The sequence below is a fragment of the Cryptomeria japonica genome, chromosome 10, assembly GCF_030272615.1.
Source record: "Cryptomeria japonica chromosome 10, Sugi_1.0, whole genome shotgun sequence".
NCBI lineage: Eukaryota > Viridiplantae > Streptophyta > Pinopsida > Cupressales > Cupressaceae > Cryptomeria > Cryptomeria japonica.
The window spans coordinates 710,183,134-710,201,214 of record NC_081414.1 but is presented as its reverse complement, the minus strand read 5'-3'; the positions used below and the strand labels follow the sequence as shown (position 1 = coordinate 710,201,214).

General features: G+C 35.6%; 1 protein-coding gene across 5 annotated transcripts in view; it reads right to left on the bottom strand.

Moving 5' to 3' along the window:
- The window catches only part of LOC131029311 (peptidyl-prolyl cis-trans isomerase ppi1), a 148,418-nt gene that overhangs the window by 17,394 nt on the left and 112,943 nt on the right, over positions 1 to 18,081 (bottom strand). The window contains exon 8 of one of the 5 annotated variants that reach the window (XM_057959751.2): positions 9,399 to 9,544. The exons of 3 other annotated variants lie outside the window; for them this stretch is intronic. In XM_057959751.2, coding sequence (XP_057815734.2) covers positions 9,521 to 9,544 — 24 coding nt within the window. In that variant the 3' untranslated portion in view covers positions 9,399 to 9,520. Of the gene's footprint in view, positions 1 to 9,398; positions 9,545 to 10,572; positions 10,624 to 18,081 lie in introns of those variants that run through there. One more of the 5 variants, XM_057959750.2, reaches the window with a different exon arrangement.

Genomic DNA, 18,081 nt, shown 5'->3' with positions numbered 1-18,081 from the left:
TATAATAATTGAGTATTGAATTAAATAAAACAAAACAAAGAACTAAACATTTCTAACCCTTTTCAATTTACTATTTACATTTATCGATCTCAACTTTAATTAGTTTAAAATGCTTTCATTCGTCACTTGTTCACCCAGCCAAACATTTATTTTCAAAGGAAAAAATATTATAAATGCAAATGGTTTTTACCATGATAACATTTGGTAAACAAAAAAAAAGACAGCAATAAAATGGTTCCTCCCGCTTTGCCCAACGGATCCTCCCCTACGGTTACTGCTCTACCCAATGGCTCCTCCCTTGCGGCTTCTACTCAGCATTCCTCTGCAGTGGTGCCTCGGTCTGTTGTTGGTGGGATCGATGATTTTCCCCCACTCGTTGCTTCCAGTGCTGGTATCGTGGATTCTATGTCTGCTACATTTTCTACTGTTGCGGAAGGTCCTCCTACGGTTCTGGGTTCTGATGTCGAGGGTTGGGTGCTAAGATCCCTATTGGTGATTTTGTTCCTCCCAAACCTGGTGTCTATGATCCATTTCTGGATTTGGATGACCTTGAGGCTGTTGTTGGTGCTATTGACGACCTTTATGCGGGTGATAATGCTCTGCCCAAACCCTTTGCTGGGAAGTGTAGCTTTGCTCGTGTGGCTCGATCTCCAACCTTCTAAGGGGGGTCGTCCTCTTCCTTATGCCAAGACCTCTCCTATTGTGGTATGTGGTCGAGAGGTTGTAGAGAATGTTGATTTCTATCAATGCAACGCTTTGGTGTACAGATTTGTTGGGTTTTGGCCTTCTCTTCCGAACCTTCATCGTTGGATCAGTGATTCTCAGAAGCCTCTTGTTGCTCATGGCATTGAGCTTTTCCCTTGTGCTAAAGGCTTTTTCATTGCTTCCTTTACCTCTACTCATGCTTGTGATACAATTTTGGGAAAGTTGTGGACTTGGGGGGATCACTCTCTCTCTATTAAGCCCTCGACTCATTCCTTCAACCCCCTTATTGAATCTCTCTTTGTTCGTCTGGTTTGGGTTCACCTCCCCAATCTCCCTCTCCATTTCTGGGAGCCCTCTTGTTTTGAGGCCATCGGTAACTCCATTGGCAGCTTCTCGAAGGTTGATGATGCCACGTTCTCCATGGGTCATTCTACCTTTGCTTGCCTATTAATTGATGTCGTCATATCTCTGTCCCTCACTAGGGATGTGGTTCTAATGGTTGGGGATAGGCCTTGGAATCAACCACTGGATTATGAAGGCCTCCCCTTTCGCTATTGAAGGTGCTTCTTAATGGGTCACCTTGCTTCAGACTATTCTCTCTCTCATCATAGAGGTGTTGCTACTTGGTGGAAGGATGCTACGGAAGATCACTTGACAATTAATGCTTCAGACTCTATTTTGATTGATTCCTCTCAAGACGAGGTGCCCCTTAGTGTCGATGAAGCTTTTGGTGATGATATTGTTCATGTGGACTCTTCTGCCCCCTTGGCTCCTCCTTTTGTTGCTCCTACTCCACACCTTTGCACTTCTCTTAGCGATTCGGCTCTTGTTGTTCTGTAACAGCAGTCTGGCAACAACTTTGTCCCTCATGATAGTGTTGCCTAGACGGTTGTTTGTCATAGGCAGTGTTGGATCTCAAATCAATAGAATGGATAGGTTCTAAGGAAATGCCAACTCCTATGATCAAACCCTCCAATTTGACTTGGCCAACTTATAGAGTGAACCTATTTGGTTACTAACTCCCTCACTTTAGGCTCTGCAAGACCTCAATGGGTATACCTATTCACCAGTGGCTTTTGATGACTAATGCTTTTTATAGCAGATTGAGTATCTTGATATAAATTCTTCCGTATTTCAGAATGGCATAGGTTCCTAGGATAGGTGATTTTAGATGAGCTCAAGATTGTTGTTGTGGAAGCTATTCGATCTTTGTACTTGAAATTTATATGTATGTATACTATTGATAATTGGTTCTATGAATCCTACTTACTTATCCTATAGTTTTAATGCAAAGATAATTAATATGGTAAAGGTTGTGTTTTGTGAATGATCAGTGTCTTTCTTGTTATTTGGGCTACAGAGTCTTATATTTCTCTAGGACTTAATGTATGATTCGTGAGACAGTTTTTAAACCTACCCCCTTTGGTAAATCTGTCAGTTATTGTTTCTTATGAGATCTGCTAAATATTTATATCATAAACCACCTAAATGAATTTAACCCTAACCTTAAGGGACCATTCAAGGAAGAACTACAAGGAACAATTACAATCCATGAGTAGATCTTTTTAATCCAAATTTATAACATAGGAACATAGACTTCGTTGTAAGAATACGAATAACCTTATCTCCTTTAGATAATATCACAAACAACTACCTATGGAAATTGAGATAATCCACAACACATATGCAAAAGAAAATGACTAATTCTACTGAAAACTTCAAAATGGTACAATAGTATGCCGAAGGCTATAGGATCTGCCCAGTATCTAATATTCTAATAATGTCTTTATTTTACAGAATTTGCTTATATAAGAATGTGAAAAACACCTATTCTATAAGAAGTTGTGTCCCTTTATCATTTACAATCTGATTAAAATTGCTTAACAAAGTGAAAATTAAAAAGATTAAGCATGTCAAGATGATTAATATAACTGTCATTCTTATAGCATCTAGCGGCCACACTCTTCCTCTTCATATCTGTCTCCAATGAAAAGAGATCAAACATTGTCTAGTTAACATGTGGGGCTACATCTTCATCCTGGTTAAATCTAGCCATGGCTTTCTCCTTAATTCATGCAAATTCTTTTTGTCATTGCTCTAATGGAGTTAGTTCACCTTCCCTGTAGACAACTAGTATTGTTGCAACATAGTCCTCATCCAATATTTGGAGGTCTTTATTCAGTGTGTCTGTATATTTGTCATGCTCTACCAGGTATTGGTCCCCTTGAACTCTTTCTTCCGTAGTCATGGCCTCGTTATCTTTCAATACATCTTGCAATCTTGCCCTTAATCTCTCATGCTCTTTTAGAGCTTTCACAGTCCATGTGTATACTTTCCAATATTGGTTAGCATGTGGCAACATAGCTTTGAACCTGTGCTCAATGACATCATCTACCAATTTGTTCATCTTCTGTTGGGCATTGGTCAATTGCTTTGCTAACTTTTCAGCCTTTATCCTCCAATAGGCAGCATCTAATATAGCATCTAAGACCCTTAGGTCAGGTTGAAAACCCATATATGGTTCATATCCCCCCATAATAGGAGTATTTTACGACAATTGTCCTTGTAGCCTCTGGATTTCTTCAATAGCCTTCTCATACAAGCCTTTGTAAGTGTTGTTCTCCTTGACCAAAAACTTTGTTTGCTCCTGATTCAATTTTGCTACATCCACATTCAACTTGGCTATGATTCTAGGATCAGTTTTCCCAACCTGCTGGATCATCAGGTGGCCAAAAACTTGATTTGTATCAACAAGTATGGGTCTCTTCTTCTTCGGATACAAGGCCCATATTATGAGAGCCTTTTGATCTGTATCATAGCCTGAGCCCATAAAGATCTTGTCTATCTCCTCTCGTATGATCTTCTTGTTGGGATATTGCTTCTTGAGGAAACCGTCAAACAGTAATGCAGACCTCATGTCGCACCCTAAGTAGATTAGCACATTAGCATCCTTGAGTAGCTGCCTTCCTTTCTCATGTGTCATTTCTCTCTTAGCAAGGTCCACCTCTTCTTGTAACCTTTGGGCTTGTTCCTCCTCTGTTTTCTCTTTCATAGTATTCATAATTTGTATTCCTTTATGCTAGTATAAAAATGTGTCGAACTCTCTAGAGGAAATGAAATCATCATCAACAATGAAACCTTCATGTTCAAATATCCTTATATCTCCAACATCTTGGACATTATATTGTCCCGTCATCAAATCCATCTGCACACCACCCTCAAATCTAGGAGGATATTCTTCTCTAGGGGAGTCAATTGGAATAACATTAGAGATGGATTGAGGAGACAATTGAGCTAAGGGCTTTGTATCCCTGACAGTTTTGATATGCCCCCCATAGACATAGGCAGGCACTCCCTCAAGCAACTCTAGCTCATGCTCTATAAGTTTGTTTGTTGTGTCTAAGGAATCTTTGATGTTTTGAAGCATGTCCTCATTTACTCTCCCTCAGAAGAGTTTCCATTTGTAGGCTTGTAACACTCGCTCATACTTAGCTCTTTTTTCATTAGCTTCTTCCCTTTTCATGTTTCTAATGAAATCATCAGGTATGAGTGACACATGCTCTCCAGCCTTAAGTTTCTGGGATGACCTTGTTGCCCCTATGTATCCCTCGGTATCAAAGTTTGGCCTGGGGTCACCTTCCACCATCTTATAATAATTCAATTTATTTTGCAGCAAACCATAGCTCTTTGAACTTTTGGCAATGAAATCTAAAAATACCAGTAATCCAGGCACAATGGATTGTTTTCCATGGTCAGTCAAGTGTTGGGCACTTACTATTGACAACTGCCTGACAATCTCTAAGCATGCTACTCTGTTAGGCACGGTGATAGGCAATACATATGGTGTTCCCTCAAATCCATGCACTCTTATTTGAGTGCAATCTGAAAAGCAGTAAAAATCTCCCCAGTTGTGCTCAATTGCGATATCTTTGCCATAATCTTTTGGCCTTAAGAATATCTGAATTTCAGGAGACAAGGCATGATCACACGGGTATCCCAACAATATGTATAGTGTCTTAACAAAGTACTCCTCGAAATGCTAGTACTGGTTGTTGTATCTTTGGTCCCATGAAGATATCCATGGTTGCACATGCTTCCTTATCCCAGTCTTATCATATGCCCTAAAGCATAACTCATCTAGCCATAGCCCTTTGTCTTGTCAAACATACAACAACATGTGCATAAGAACGTAATAGTACTTGAAATGCACAATAATCACATCTCCTTTTAATTTTTCTAGTCCATGATTGATGGCATCAACAAGATAAGTAGTAAAATCAAATAATCGGGGATCTTTAGATTGCAAATCTGCACAGATGACCATGGCCGCTATATCCATCAAGGGATGAGCCTCTATTCCCAAAACCTGAGCAGCGCAGTAGTATGTATACTTGAAGTAAGGATGAAACGAATTGACATCATAGGGGGCTTTGTCATCTTTACCAAATGGTACTATCGACCCTGCAACCCTGGGTCTATGGATAGGGACTCTCCACCTCTTATAGATGTCCTCAAGGTTGAAGTACTCTTGTGCCAATTTCTTAGTATCAATTTTCTCTTCGAACCCCTAATCCAGATTAAACACAGTATCAACAATTTCCCTAGTGATTGATAGTATCGATTCCCCCCTATAATCATATATAGTTTTGGTCTTGGGGTCATAATTGTTAGCTAGGGATTTCATAAGTTCAACATTAACAAAGACATTAGCTACAGCTAGTTTTCCCAAATTTAGTCCCCATAAATTGTTCACGGGTTCAGGTGCGTTCCTTCTGACATACTCAAAAATAAACAACTCATGGCCTCTTATCTCCCTCCATATATCTCCAAGATGCTCAAATCTGTCTTCTAAACCCTTCTCATCAGCCTTAACCTTTTTAGACCTAAGGCTTGATGAGGGACATTGATCAATCAAATCTTGGGCCAGTGAACGCCCTTCCCTCTTTTGTCTCTTAGGTTTATCATCTATAGATTGGGTTTCCTTTTCTTTCCTAACCTTGATGGCTTTTGAAGATGACGGCTTCATTTTAATTACAGGGTTCTGAGGGTGAAGAACTTACTTGAATTCTGAGGGCTTCTCTTGTGAATCCAATTCTAAATTGTTTGGTTCTAAATCGCTCTCTGTGAATTCTCTTAGGCACTATCAGCAACATATCCTTCTTCGTCGATTTATTGAACATTTATGGTGAACTCACCAGTTTCCAATTAAGCAACAGTCACATAGGTATTTTTTTTGAATTTATGGTGATGTGACTTTACTGAGATTTGTTTTGATCTTCGCAACAAGAGGTAATCATTTATCTACCAGTGTTTCAAATTTTCCATCGACGCTTATTTAATATTACACCTATGTTGTACTTCGATAAAATCATATGTCTCAATGGCTTTGCCTCATATTTCCCCGAAACATCATATTCCATCGACATCATTCTTTACTTCGGTGAAATTGACATCATCGTCGGCACATCTCTTGGTCTCATCGATATCCTCATTTCATCGAAGCCTTGCTTTAAGTGTCTGTATCGGTGTAATGTTTTATCAGTTCATCGAAATCTTGCTTTTCGATGAAAATCCTTTTATCGCTAAGTCCCTCCATTGTCTTATCGACGTTATAATTCCATCGAAACAGTTCTTCATTATCTGGCCTTTGTACTAGCATCGATGAAATTTCCCCTTTCGGTAAAAGAAGAATACTCTCCTTCGACTTCTTATGTTCGGCCGATAACAAGTCATCGATGGCAATTTCTCATGTTTCATCGATCCTTTATTTTTTTCAATGGGAAAGTTATTTTCGGTCAGCGTCTTTTGTGCCTCTTCGATACCCTCCTTTCCTCGAAATAGCTTCGTCGATAAAGTATACATTGGTTTCTTCGATATTACTCTTTCGACCAAACTTCCTCCCTCGGTGAGCCGTTCACATGTCTCATTGATGTTGTAGTTTCATCGATACCCCTTCATTTTATCGATGGGACCACTTCTGATTTCCTCGATGTACTTTCTGTCGATGGAACTAATGTTTTCAGTGAGTCTCTTTGGAGATCCATCGCAGCCAAGGTTTATTCGATAAGTCACTTTATCGATACAATATTGGTAGGTCTCTTTCATAGAATCATTTCAGTTAGACTGGGTGTTTCGGTGAACGATGGACACCTATTACCGACAGCTTTAGTTTAGGCGATGGCTTAAGGATTTTTGGTATCAATGGGAATCAGGGACATATTTAGCCTTTTATTATTCTTTTCAAAATCATCTTAGCTCCCTCTAAAACCATGGATTTTTTACATTTTTAAATCTAATGCTCAACAGGCAGAAGGGAAATTCTACCCACCTTTCCCAAGCCCCCCATTATCAAGTTTTGGGTATTCCTCCCTACTCTTAAGTTGGGTTGGGTTGTTGTCGGTTTGACAGGTTTGTTTGGCATGTCCGACTTTCTTCTTTTGGGGTTTGCACCACTACTTGGTCTATTTAAAATTGATAGTCTCTGGCTATGTAAAGGGTCAGCGCCCTAGTTAACACTGCTTTTTTAATCAAAAACATTTGGTAAACGTCCTCCAACAAAATGTGCACACAAATTGCCTTTAATTCTTTTTTCAAATTCGAACTCAAATGATTTGTTTTGTATGCAACTAAAGTCTTATTTTTTTATATATTAAAGAGGACTATTTGGTTATCTTACCAAAATTTATCATTTGCTTACCCATCCCACTTTTTCTTTTAACTTAAATTAGTTGAATCGAGGATAAATTTAAGTTTATAGTATGAAAGGAGTTCAACCATGAATGTTATATGGCATCACTTTGACTTGGATAAGGTTAACCAAAAATGCATACATTCTTATTTTATTATATGTTTATTTATTTATTTATATTTATTTTATTGTGAATATATTATCTTTCTTTATTTATTTTATTAATGTTTATTTCATTTTTAAATATCTTATTTAAATTTAACTTTTTTAGAAGATTGGTTTTTGTTTTTATTTTTTTTAAATATTTATGCTTACAATTTTATTTTTATAATTCAATTTTTTTCCTTAAATTAATAATTTTAATTATATATCTTTTAAATATCATTTTGTATATCGAAATACTTGTAGTTGACTATCTAAAGTTGTGTATTTAAAGACAAGTGTTAGGATATTAGTGGTCATCAAAATTTATTATCAAAAATTATAATCTAAAGATTAAGAGGAGTCAATTCAGAGCATATTAAAATGTAATATCAAAAACATTAACCAACCATATGCAACAACACTCACAAACACTACAGGTATTTACATTTTCTATCTCATGTTTCTTCAAACTTATCACATCAACAAACAAGGCCCGACTACCATCATGGAAGTCAAGAACATTTCCCTAAGTTTGTATTAGACACCTAATTTTCCTTCTTAGAACTAACTTCGTCTTAGATAGATGTATCAAAAGCCAACAAGTGTAGAGGACAAAACCATACTAGGAGGATATAGCCACACTAGGAAAGCTAGAATGTATGTAGAAGTTCATCTCAAAAAGGAGAAGCATCAATATCAATTTGTCTCTATTGTTAATAGATCATTTCAATATCAAATGTAAATACCACATCAATCTGAACACATCAACCAATTCTAATGGCAAATTTTTAGCTCTATTGAAATAAATAAACAAATGTTCATTCATAATTTTTAGCTATCAATCACATCTCTTAATTTAAATGAAAATATTAAAATCAATTATATATCATTAATTAGATCTCCCAAATTTGTGTAGGGTTTTTTATTTTCCCTATAGGTGTACATCATGAATGTACACTACAAGAGATGAAAAGTGCACAATTCTCGTTTTTCCCCATTTGTTGTATGATTGGTTTAGGACTTCCCTTTATAAATATGGTTTCTAAATATTTTGATCATTTCTATCCTTATATAGCCTCTTTTAAATCATACTATTTATCCAATTTCAGACTTCACTCCCATGCCACATCATGTCATGTTCCTAACCATTTTTCTATCACAAACACTAGTATTTGTGCTCTCATCCTCCTAAACAAGAGTGCACAAGAACATTCCCTCTCACTCAAACCTAGCCCTAATTCACCTCTAATGACTAGAAACAACTAGAGAATATCATACGGGTTTATAAAAAGGATATTTTAAAGAAAAAGAATACAAATATTCTAGGGCATAGGAATGAGCACTTACACACCTCACTCAAGCACTCTAGAAAGTTACCATGATATATAAGACTATTAGAACTTATAATATTAGAACTTCATTCTCTACTTTATACACTACCCTTCCACATGTACACCTATCCTATCAGATAGTAAAGCTTCAAGAATAAAATTGTTTAACTAGCCTTAAGATTTGACTAAGGTGAATCTTAAAAATAGTCCCTAAGAGCCCATTTTTCTCTTTGAAGAAGGTTATAATTTAAATGCATCCCATAGAGCATGACCACATGTGTACATACACTATTATGTCCAATGAACAAGACCATGCCCCTAAAGACAATATTGTGCCCCTTGCGACACTATGAACACTTCAAGACATCACTAATATCATCAATACTAGAAGCTTCTAGAAAAAAAATCAGTATGTTAGGGCCTCCTCCACTTAAATCTCAACCTTCTTAAACCTCCATACATAATCAATTTCACTTCTAATATCACATTCCATTTCTTCTCCTGTTACAAATGAATTTCAACTCTTAATATTTAATCATTTTCAATAAACCCACATTTAATAAGTAAATAAATTCACAATTATAGTTAAATTTAAAAATTCTCTAATTAAGTATCTACTTTTAGTTACAACACAATATAATGGATGTGTGTCTTATCTCCTTTTCTCCAAAAGCACCTAAAAGCAATTTACAAGAAACCCAATAATTAGTTTCTAATTATAATAAAAAAAAAATTATAAAGTGGAAGGTATATTTTTTTAAACCTAAAAAATATATTAGTGTTGGTATTTAAATAGTAGGTTCTTAGTTGTTTTGGGAGTATCATAATGTCAATATTGGTATCATATGTCATCTTATGCATGATATGTGTATCTATGTGGGATGAGTTGTTAAGTAAATGTATGTTTGTTGGATTTTACAATAAGCAAAAATTAGTTAGCCAACACCTACTACCAAGCAATAATTACAACACTAAAGACCAAATAATAGGATAAAAAAATGATCCACATTGACCAAGAAAGAAAATAAACCACTTGAAAGAGATCCAAGAAAGTGGGAGTGAAATAAATCTAGTTGAGTATATGTATAATAATGCAAACTACAAGAAAGGTTGACTACTCAACCACTAAGTGTAACTTCTAGGAAATGAGTACACAAATATACAAAAAGGGAAAGTGCAACTCCTATAGGAGAGGAAGGGAGAGAGAGGGAGATAGAGCTATTAGTCTTGATCACCATTATTAAGCCTAGTAAACAATACTGCATAAATAAGATAAACTACGTGTAAAAGAACACCTAATAAACTAATGAAAAGGAACAAAACCTAGACACCTCTTAAATGTAGGTTAAGTTACTGAATAGATGGCTTGATAGATGAAGCCTAATGAGATATCCATGTACATATAAATTGCCCCATAGAAAACCCCTATGTATGAAAAGATAAACAAGCCCCCAAATATATATATATATATATATATATATATATAGAGAGAGAGAGAGAGAGAGAGGGGGGGGGGGGGGGGGGCATTACCCCCAAAATATAGCCATATGAGAAAGGAAGACCATACAATCTTCCCCAAATATAATAAACTTCAAATATTACTTCAAGGTCGATGCATCCACAAAGAAGAAATAATGTAGATGTACAATGTCACATGTTTGTTGTACTAGGTTCCTTTGCACTTAACAATGTACCTTCATTTTTTAACGAAACTCCATGCTAACAAGCTTTTGAATTCCCACTACAAAGGTAGACCTGAGAGTGGAAATAGAATGAAGATCTTTGTAAATGCTAAAATATCTTCAACTTAGTACTTAGATATGCTTTAAAATTAACTAGGAGCTCTAAGTCTAATTATAGAAGATGACAACATGAAAACATTAAAAGGAGGTGAGGGCAAGAAGCTTTATGTGTACCCTCATTACATACAAACAAAAAATGATCCCCAAAGAAGAAAGAGAAGAAAACATGAATCCTTACACAAAGGCCATATAAGGTATTTTTGTGTGCAAAGATACTTTCCCAAAGAAAATAGTAAAGAACCCCCAAAAGTGATAGTGGTGGCTTGCCAAAATATGTAACCCCTTGCATTGGTGTTAAATAAATGGAATTGAATTTTAATAAAAATAAACTATTTGTATTGTCAACAATTGAACACCCTTGCAATTTCACACTACAAAACACCTCTACTTACCTTGAGATTGGAAAATAATTTAATTGTCACATACTGGTATCAAAATATCCTTATGCTAGCGAAAATTAGTCTGATTTTGAATTTTTGGGTCTAATTTTCCAAACCAATAGTGTCATGCGCAGACATCTACACGAGTTCCAGGGTGTGAACCCTTGGTTTCCTTGTGTTGTGCAACACAATGCTCAAGTTTACGACATGGTTTAACCGCCTCTCATGGATTCATTAAATCTCGTCATTGTATCAAGCATTAACAAGTCGATCTTTTGGTGCAAGGGCAATCGTGTTTCTAACAATTTATTCAAGACGAGACTCTAAAGAACAATCATGTTGTAAGTTATGAGTCTATTCTAGGAATCTCTAAAAGCTTCTAGGTGGATTTTCTTGAATAGATTGTCTCTTTCTCACTATCAGTAATATATGGTACTAGAATTTGGATATTATTGATATCATCAAATTATAGTTGATCTATTTTATTTTCTCTAGAGTTACATATTTTATAATAAATCTTTTACCATTATCATTTTCTTTATCAAAACACCAATCTAGTTGTTTGTGGAGGTTAGAAGACCAAAATGGGGGTTTGATAAAGGCAAGCTCCTAAATAGCCAACCCAAATTGTGACAAAATTGGTGATATTAACCCTCAAGTTTGTCATTTCATTTGATTGCAATGGTGTATGTATGTATGTATGTATGTATGTATGTATGTATGTATGTACGTATGTGTGTATGTATGTATGTATGTGTGTGTGTGTGTCTGTGTGTATGTGTGTATATCTGTATGTGCGTATGTGTGCATGTGTCTATGTCTATGTGTGCATGTGTATGTGTGTGTCACTCAATTTATCCATGGTAATTCGATCTTGTGATTGCTTGAATGGCCTCCTTTGTTATCAGTAGGTCTTATCCAAGTATAGATTTCCATTATTGATCCTACTCAAGGATATGCTAATCCATCCTTCTTTTACAAAGTTAGGGAAATCCTTCCACTCATCTAATCTTTATTTACCCACTTGTTAATATTGTAGCAAATACTTTATTCCTCCTGGTTGAATGAGGGTTTGTTAGAATGTTTCAAACCCTATGTGGTCAGTCTTTATCAATGGCACATGTATGTATTTGCACACATCCTCTATATATATGATGTATACTAGCATGTTGGAGTAAATTTTGTTTGTGTCCACTTCCATCACCTTATATGAGAGTTTTTTCATATTTAGGCTAGGGCTTTTGGGAGGTATCAATGAGGATTTCTTCAACCATTATTATAAGTTATGTGGTGGAAGCTAGGTCATGGGTGTAGAACCCACCGTATACTGAGGAGCGAGGAGATGAATTAGTATCCCTTAAAACTTAAACTTTTCACAACCAATTTTGATTCAAATCCTTAAAGCATATTTAAAAGATAAAGCAAACAATACAAGTGCACAAGAGAACACCAGATATATGTGGAAAAACCCACACAAGAAAAAACACAGTGAGAAAAGGTGCTTGAATCTACTGTCCAAATCCAACCTCACAAATAGAAACAAGATTTACAATTTGTTTTATGGGATGGGCCCAAAGGAAGCACACACTCCATAAAGTTTTATGGTTACACGTAGGAAAGCCCGCTACCCTTGAAATCCATCGAACTTACAAAGACTTGTTGAAAAGGTTTGCTGCCTCAAAGCAAGATACAATGAAGAAAAACAACTTGAATCACAATTACCTTTGGCTTACTACCTCCAGTTTTCTATCACCACTTCAACTACCTTTGGCTCACTACCTCCAACAAACTGAAATCACTTATGTGAATATAGCAGCCTTTGGCTCACTACCTTTAGCATATTGTTGATAATCCACTTTGAATGCTTGCATCAACACTACTCTCCAACAAATGATCTTCAAAATATATGCTTTGTAACCTTCAATAATCCTTCACCAACTTGGCCAATGATGAAAAACATGAAACATATCGGCCCAAAAACACCTTTGTGGAGAAAAGAAACCCACTGCAATCTTTTATGGAAGATAAATGGGACAAAAATCATCTTTACAACTCGTCTTCAAGCAAGCACATCCATTCAAGCATCAACACAAATCACTCCAAGTCGGCAACCAAGTAACATGTAGATCAAACGTGTAGCTCTTTACTAGTCAACCAAAAAGCACACTTGCCAAGAGAAATTACACATTGCAATTCACATCAAGACTTAGCTCAACCTAAAAAAATCTTACCACATTCTCCAAGGCTGGCCCAAACACTCAAATACATGGTGCACATGAGAGATCATGCCTTGTAGGCCAAACAATCACAAATTTCTCAAAATGCCCACAATAGACAACATGTTGCTCTATAGAAAACAAAATTTCATGTGTGGACCACATAGAGATGTTCCATGAATGTTCAACAACATTCCCATACACTCCTTTCAAACTATCACACCAATTAAATTGGCAAAAGCAAGCAGATACATAACAATTCATTATGGGTAAGCTAGTAAACACAATCTTGAGATAGAACATTAACAATCATACTTATGGTGCATTTAACACTTGAAACTAGCAGAGAGACATTACACAGACAACATAAGCATGTCCACCAAACCGTAAGAGCAAACATGTGAATGCAAAGAAATGAAAAGCATTTCCTAGACTGTTTCTAACATACAACCAAACTGTCCACATACTACAATTACAAGAAACATGTGGTAACTTTTGTGTCCTGAAATGAGAAATATACATTGTCCACAACACATACAAGCTAATTTTTGAACCACAAGTCCCTATCCTCAAATGCGGAGAAATGTGGAGCATTCTCTTGAGCAATTTCTAGCATAACTTCTTGCATTCTTATTCTTTCAACAATATGCGAAGACTAGAACTTCTTTGTAACATCAGTCCCAATTGCTTATTTAGCAGCAATAAAAGAGATAGGACAACAATTTACAATAGGCTCATGACCATCGGCATCATATCCAATTCACCATCATGCTTCTAATCCTCGTTTGAGTACTTCTAATCATCACCTTAATACTTCTAATTCTCATCTTAATATGTCATCATGATACCTACATTGTTAACCTTTGTTGACATCAATGACCAACAAACAATCATGTGTGGACATCAATGACAATCATATGCAACAATGGGAGCAAGGATAAGACTTTCATTGTATCAAGCTTGAGCTATGCAAGGGAGAAAGTGATGGTAAAAGTGAAAACCACAAGTGCAAAGTGATGATGATGTGTGATTGTATTCGTAACTAGTAGTGGGGAGCACATTAGTATAGCCATTTACTATCTTCTCGCACTTTTCTATTTGTTGGCTTTCAACAACGTTTTGGCGAGTTAATTTACTTTTTCCATATAATATACCTGGTGTACAATTATAATACAAATAATTTATGAGTTTATCTCTTCTATACTATTGATTGATGGTAAAGTTATTGTCTTGCACCATATACATAACAGTGTAAAAATTCATCATCAAGTCTTTTAGTCCCAGTGCTCCAAAATCTAATATATCAATGATGTATCATGGCACCAACCATCTAACATTTAATATTCCTTGTTTCTTAAACTTATTATTGTAGAGTAACACCATGTCATTTTTGTTTATGGTTTAAACTTATGTCATGCCAATACTTTGGTCAATTACATTCTATATTTTGATAGTATAGTACAAATACTTTATTTTCATCTAATTTTTCCAGTTCTTCTATCCATGTCATAACTAGAATGGAGTGAACTTTTTAGATCCTTTAAAAGTACTTTTGTATCCTCATATATTACCAATATCTTAACATCCCAATCAGTTCTATTACTATTACACATTTTGGTTAACATAGTACCTATCATCTTGTTGAGGGTATGGCTCCAATCACCCAAGGATGGTAGGGAGTGCTTTTCGTGTGTGTTATCATGAAACGTTTAACAACTCTACAATCAATTTATTTACAAAATGTTTCCCTCGATCACTAGTAATACTAATTGGGCAATCAAATCTTGTAATTATATTCTCATAGAGAAATTTTGTTGCATTATTTGTGGTACAATCTCTTGTGGGTTCTTCTTTCAATTTTGGCAAGTAATCCACTATATTATAATGACCCTGACTTTTGAATATTTTATTGATGGGATTATTGGTCCTAAAAAGTCTATGGCCTGCTTTTAAATGGAACTTGACCTAGGACTTGTCGCAAGGGTATTTCGTCTCTTCTATTTTCCCTCCCTCTGACATATGTCATAGTTTTTGGCATATTTCTTTGCATCCTTGTGAAGTATTGGCCACTAGAGTCATACTAGCTTTACTTCTTTGTGCTAGCTTTTCCTAAGTTATGACCATTGGATATTCCTTCATAAGCTTCCCTAAGTATTTCCTCTCACCCATTCTCATACACTACTCTCTAAAAATATTATATCTCCCTATTTTGTGTAATTATCCTTTAATCAATGTGTAGGGTAGAGATTTTCACAAAAGTGCCTTGTCCCATAATAATATGTATAGTAGAAATTCTCTTGTAAACAGTAATGTTGCCACATCATGGAGTTCCTAAGGTACCATAGTTACTCTAAACAGGTTTATGTTACGGGGATCTTCCTCTTAGCAAGCTTGTTCTTCTCTAGTTTCAATTTTGGAGAGGTATTTAGGGCCTCAAGATTATTTCTTCTTGGTTTTAGCATAATGTTCGAATCAAACTCCTGAGATAGTAGCAACCATCTACATATTCTTCCCTAGGTTATTAGTCTATTCAATAGATACTTCAATGGCTCATGATAGGTGTAGAATGTGAATGGTGTAGAATAAAAAGTGTCTAAATTTTGTACGACATTACAATTGTAAGGGCATCTCTTTTTGTTTCCTACTTGCAAATGCTAAAGGGTGGTCTTTGTTTCCTATAGGGTTTTCTATAACTACTCCTATGACTATTCCACATGGATCCACGTGGACATGGAAAGGGGATGTCCAATCTATGAAGATAAGGATAGGTGCTACAATATTTTGCTCAAATGTGTCAAATAGCTCTTTTTTATTCAATAGCTTTGTTTAATTTCTTCTTTCATAATTATTTTGAAGGGGCTACAATTGCCACATATCCTCTAATGAATTTGTAGTGATATCATGTATATCCTAAAATGGTTTTCACTTGTGTACTTTAGCAGTTGTAGTGTCATGATGAGTGCAACTTTTAAGGGATCTACCATCAACCTTTCCTTGCAAATGATATGGCCTAGAAGTGTGTCAAAAGGTACTGCAAGGATGCATTTCTTTATTTTAAGGGAAATTTGTAAACTTTTACATCTTTCCAACATTATGCAAAGTATTTGTATATGATCTTTTTTCTAATCCATAGACTATTCAGTCATCCAACTATGCCTTCAAAAAATCATGTATAAATCCTTGAATGAATTAGGCATATTTGATTAAAGATTGTTGGAGCATTCTTTAGCCCAAAATGAATTACTATGTACATGTATGAGCCTTAACTTAGTAGCAAAAGTGGTCTCAGATTGATCTTCCTCCTTAATCTTTACCTAGTGGTATCCGAAAAATATATTTGTAAAAGAGAGAATTTATTTGCCTACCATTGACTCTAATTTTCCCTCTATAAAAGGTGTAGAAAAGGGTTCATGCATACATGCTTTGTTAAGTTCTTTAAAATCCACACAAATTCTTATTTCCCCTATTTTCTTATTTTGTATGACCATACTAGCTTGATAATTCTTGCATTTAGCATTTTATCCACTTCTACTTTGACATTATTTTTCATATTTGGATTTAGTTGGTAGGGTCTTTTCTTCTACACTTTTTCCCATTCCTTTAATTTTATTCTAATTACCCCTACTTATTTGGTCCCTTTTAAGTCATTAAATGTTAGAGGAAAGAGATTCTCATAGTCATAATATTTTGTCCACCTACATCACTACCTTACCATCCCAATAATCCCTAATGTTTACTAATTTGGGATGGCTTGTGATAGCTATATTTTCCTCCCTTATCTTTAAGGGTTGGTTATAAATTCATTCCATATCCTCTACGTAGGATTTTTTTTTCTCCTTGATTTAAATAAATATTAAATTTTGGGTTTTCTTCTTCGCTTTCCTAATGTGTTGTATAACACCATTTCCTTGGATATTGGTTTTCCTTTTTCATCCACTCAATCTAATTTGCTCCATTTTTAGTAATCTAGTATAGATGTCTTCATTTGTATCATAGAAGGAAAATGTATGTTGCCTTTTGGAGATCTCCCTAGTATTTTGTTTTATATTATTTATTCTTGTTCTTCGTTTTTGTTCAATATATCAGGTTTGTGCTACTTATGTCATGGTCCATTATATGCATGCATGCATGTATGCGTGTATGTGTGTGTATGTATGTATGTATGTATGTATGTGTGTATGTGTATGTATGTGTGTATGTGTATGTATGTGTGTATGTGTGTGTTTATGTATCATAGAAGGAAAATGTATGTTGGAAGTCATCTTGGAGATCTCCCTAGTATTTTGTTTTATGTTATTCATTCTTGTTCAATATATTAGGTTGCGTGTGTGTGTAGATCTCCCTACTATTTTGTTTTGTGTTCTCTATTCTTGTTCAATATTGTGCGTGTGCATGTACATGTGTGTGTGCACATGTGTGTGTGTGTGTGTGCGTGTGTGTGTAGCCTCCCACCCACTCCAACTATCGAGTCCCCCCCCCCTCCCGCTCAGCTCGTTCATTGGCCTAACTCGACCAAGTGTAGGTTGTGTGCTCCCAATGACCTGTCTCAGTGCAGAGTCCATCGCCCTCTAAATAACATGAGAGGATCCTTTTCATATCCCCTTCTTTCAATAAGTACCTTGTTTGTATCAAAATTTTAAATGCATTCCTTTTGGGAATATTGTTTTATTGGGTCTTCCTCCAACATGTGATATAGCATATTAGGTTATATTGGAATGAGTCTAACCAAAAATCTTCTTTGTCAAAAATTCACTCCATATCCTCTACGTAGGTATTGAGATCTTCAATTCCTAAATATAAGCAGCTTCACGTGTG